Raw genomic sequence first — 3,532 nt, 5'->3', positions numbered from 1 at the left:
ATTGTTGTTTGGCGGGTCCGGGCTGGGGATTTGAACCCGCCACCTTAGGTGTATGTGGCTGGCGCCTTAGCCGGTTGAGCTATAGGCGCCGAGCCACAATTATTTCACTTATGCCAAACTCAACCGGTCCACAAAACTGTCTTCCAACTGCAGCATAGACAAAGATTCTTCTGCAAGTCGTACTCTGGTTCCTTGAATTTCCCAAATTCACGACATTGACTTATTTATGTCTAGATCATCTAAAAAGAAAAAATATCTCCCCCAAAAGAAAGACATAACACTGACCTGAAAGCTGCAGGTTTGAACTTTTTAGAGGAAGGGAGTCTCAGGACTTTTTATGGAAAAAGGAAGGAGAAAAAGAAAAAGATGTCAGGCAGCGCCTGTGCCTCAGTGGATAGGGCGCTGGCCCCAAAAATCAACGGTGGTGGGTTCAAACCCAGCCCCCAGCCAAACTGCAACAACAACAACAACAATACCCAGGCATTGGGGCGGGCGCCTGTAGTTCCAGCTACTTGGGAGGCAAGAGAATCGCCTAAGCCAGGAATCCTCAAACTACGGCCCGCGGGCCACATGCAGCCCACCTAGGACATCTTTCCGGCTCGCCGGGTGTTTTTGCCGCCGCTACCTGTGCTGCTTAGCAGCAGACTTGTCCTGGGCCCGCAGTCCAGCCCTCCAACGGTCTGAGAGACAGTGAATGGGCCCCCTGTTTAAAAAGTTTGAGGACCCCTGGCAGGAGTTGGAGGTTGCTGTGAGCGGTGTGTAGCCATGGCACTCTAGTAAGGGCGATAAAGTGAGACTTTACCTCTACAAAAGAAAAAAAAAAAAAAGATGTCTTCAGACATGTAGAAAGACAGTCTCAGTAGTAGATGGGAAAATACAAATGCGCGCACACACTCCCACACAAATTGTATAAAAGGTACAAAACACCAGGAAAGCCTCTGACCCAACTTTAATAATCTTGTTTCTCATTTAACCTAAGTGTAAATTAGGAAATCTACAAAATCCACAATATAAATTATAACAGCATTAGGACAAAAAACGTATGTGCCATCAGTCCTTCTTACAACAAATGTGGCTTGTCACTACTGAAACATCGAAAAGGTACTACTATCAACAGTTCCCTAGCTATTTAACCTACAGTCCGCTAAAAGCCGGTCAGTAGGCATTGTAAAAAGAACGCCTGCTTTTCAAAACTGGCTACAGCTGTCAAATTGGAAGAGTGGCTTTAAGCAAAATCTCAGCCCTGCTCCGTAAGCCACAAAGCAGAATTTCCATAAACACTTCGCCCTCCCCCACCCCAACCCCCGCTCTCGACAGTGAATGCTCTGACCAGCCACAAAGCGGCCGGTGAAAATGTTTATTTCTTCCAGAACTTGGCTTCTGGGAGGAATCCAGGTTTTTAACTCTTCCCCGACGGCATCCCCGCGGTGACATTTTGCTCGGGTAAAGGACGTGGCGGCCAGAAAGTGCCCAGAGTGATCTAGGAAGGGTGGGCGGGGAGGAGGGGCAGCCGAAGAGCAAGTTCATACTTATGGTCACCTTCACTCTGACCTTTACTTCACGTTTATTTCTGCCGGAGCTAGCTGCCCGGAAGGATTCAAGAGCCGCCCCAGAACTTTGGGCCCGAGACCCAGGAGAGAATGAGCTTGCCGGCCAGAGGGCTAGTCGGGTGTGTGCGAGCCGGTGACCTTCGCCATGACCCTCACAGGGACTGCAGCTTGAGGCTGGACCGTCACTGGGCTCTCCCTCCCCGTCCGGACTCACCGCCCGCCGGAGCTGCCCTGGAAACACCGCTCGGAACATGGTCTCTGCCTCCGCTGCACCCTCGGCTTCTCCGCAGCGCAGCGCCAGGCGGAGCAGCACCGCCTCCGCCAATCACCTCAAAGCTCGCGAGATGAGAACGCACGCCCTCGGCTGAGCGAGCGAGCCGACGGTCCCCGCCTGCCCATTGGGCGGTGGCTCAGCCAATGGAGATGGCGGGAAGCTGGGGCCGGACTGGGGAAGTAGGGCAAAGGTGAGCCTGTCCCTCGGAGACTTCTGCCTGCGCAGCCGCAGAGGCGCTGGTTGCCAGTCTCCAGCCGTCTCCCAGCCCCGCAGCGGGCAATGTTGTTACAGTGAACTTTCCAGCTGAGCTGAACTTTCCCTCCTGACTTCCCAGCCCTCAGGATGATGTCCCTTCGTTCTTTGGCCCGTTCATGTATTTCCACGATCAGCGATACACCTATAATGTGCTTAGTATTTCTTCTAGGTGAGGGGAATAAGCTAAAAGGATGCGCAAGATGTTGTCCTGCCCTTGGGAGACTAACGAGACTCTGCAGGAAACATACAACGTAAATGTATGGTTACTATGGGGTTTGGGGGCTCACCAAATTAATGATAATTGAGCTGGAGTCTAGAAGAAAGACTAAACTCGCGTGAGCACAAACAGGGGAGGAATATGATGGGAAAATCCGAACACAAGGGATAGAATTCTGGGTGCTGCCCGCGGGAGACAGAACAACTGGAGATGAGGCTTGAGCCCGGCTCTGACCCTCTTCTCTCCCCTCTACCTATACTAAATAATCCCATCCACGGCCTGGCTTCAATGCTGATGACCGCCAAATCTCTCCTGACCTTTGTAACCACGCATTGAGTGCCTACTGAACATCTCCTTAGAATGTCCCTGAACACCTCAAACTCGCTGGTCCTCGACTGACTCAGATTTAATTTTCCTTCTGTATTCTCTTCAGGGAATGCCTTCGGCCCCACCCAGCTGCTCAAGCCAGACACCTGAGAGTTACTTGACTCTTTCCTCTCCCTTATTCCCTATCCTATCAGTGACTAAGTCCTGGCATTCCACCTCCAAAACAGCCCCAAATCCTTATACAGCTGTCTTCTTCCCTTCTCTCTGTTTGGGTTGCTGCAGCCACCACTTATTTGTTCTCCCAGTCTCCAGGTTTCACCACCCCCCAATCCATTTGCCCTGCAACCAAAGAACTCTTTCTTTCTTTTTTTTTTTTTTAAGTCATTTGTACATAGATCATGAATACATTTATGCCATTATGGGATTCAATGTGTTGATTTTTGTACAAATTGGAGTGCTTACATCCTACTAATCAACATAGCCTTCACCTCATTTACCCAATTACAACATTAAAACATTTGTGTTCTACACCTGATAGATCCAACTTGTACTTGCAATATGCTCCATAGGTGTGGTCCCCCTACTAACCTTCCCTCTGTGGACCCACTCCGCTTCCCCTCTTCCCCTTTTCCCTGGAGAACGTTCACTCAGGGATCTAAATGTAGACCTGCCCTTTGATCCTGCAGTTCCTCTTCTAGGTGTACATCCAAAGGACCAAAAATCATTTGGCAAAAAAGATATTTGCACCAGATTGTTCATTGCAGCTCAAAGAGCTCTTTCAAAAAGGCACACTGGTGGACAGTGCTTGTGGCTCAAAGGAGTAGGGCACTGGACCCAGATGCTGGAGGTGGTGGGTTCAAATCCAGCCCCAGCCAAAAACTGCAAAAAAAAAAAAAAAGAAAGAAAGAA

The 3,532-nt window shown here is 49.9% G+C and overlaps 1 protein-coding gene across 1 annotated transcript in view; it reads right to left on the bottom strand.

Moving 5' to 3' along the window:
• The window catches only part of ETFA (electron transfer flavoprotein alpha subunit), a 69,370-nt gene extending 67,467 nt beyond the window's left edge, over positions 1-1,903 (bottom strand). The window contains exon 1 of the mRNA XM_003784547.2: positions 1,765-1,903. Coding sequence (XP_003784595.1) covers positions 1,765-1,803 — 39 coding nt within the window. The 5' untranslated portion in view covers positions 1,804-1,903. The remainder of the gene's footprint in view (positions 1-1,764) is intronic.
• Between the last annotated feature and the right edge of the window lie 1,629 nt (positions 1,904-3,532).

The sequence above is a fragment of the Otolemur garnettii genome, unplaced genomic scaffold (genome assembly GCF_000181295.1).
Source record: "Otolemur garnettii isolate 467f Iridium unplaced genomic scaffold, OtoGar3 scaffold00011, whole genome shotgun sequence".
Taxonomy (NCBI): Eukaryota; Metazoa; Chordata; class Mammalia; order Primates; family Galagidae; genus Otolemur; species Otolemur garnettii.
This window is presented reverse-complemented; position numbering and strand designations above follow the sequence as displayed.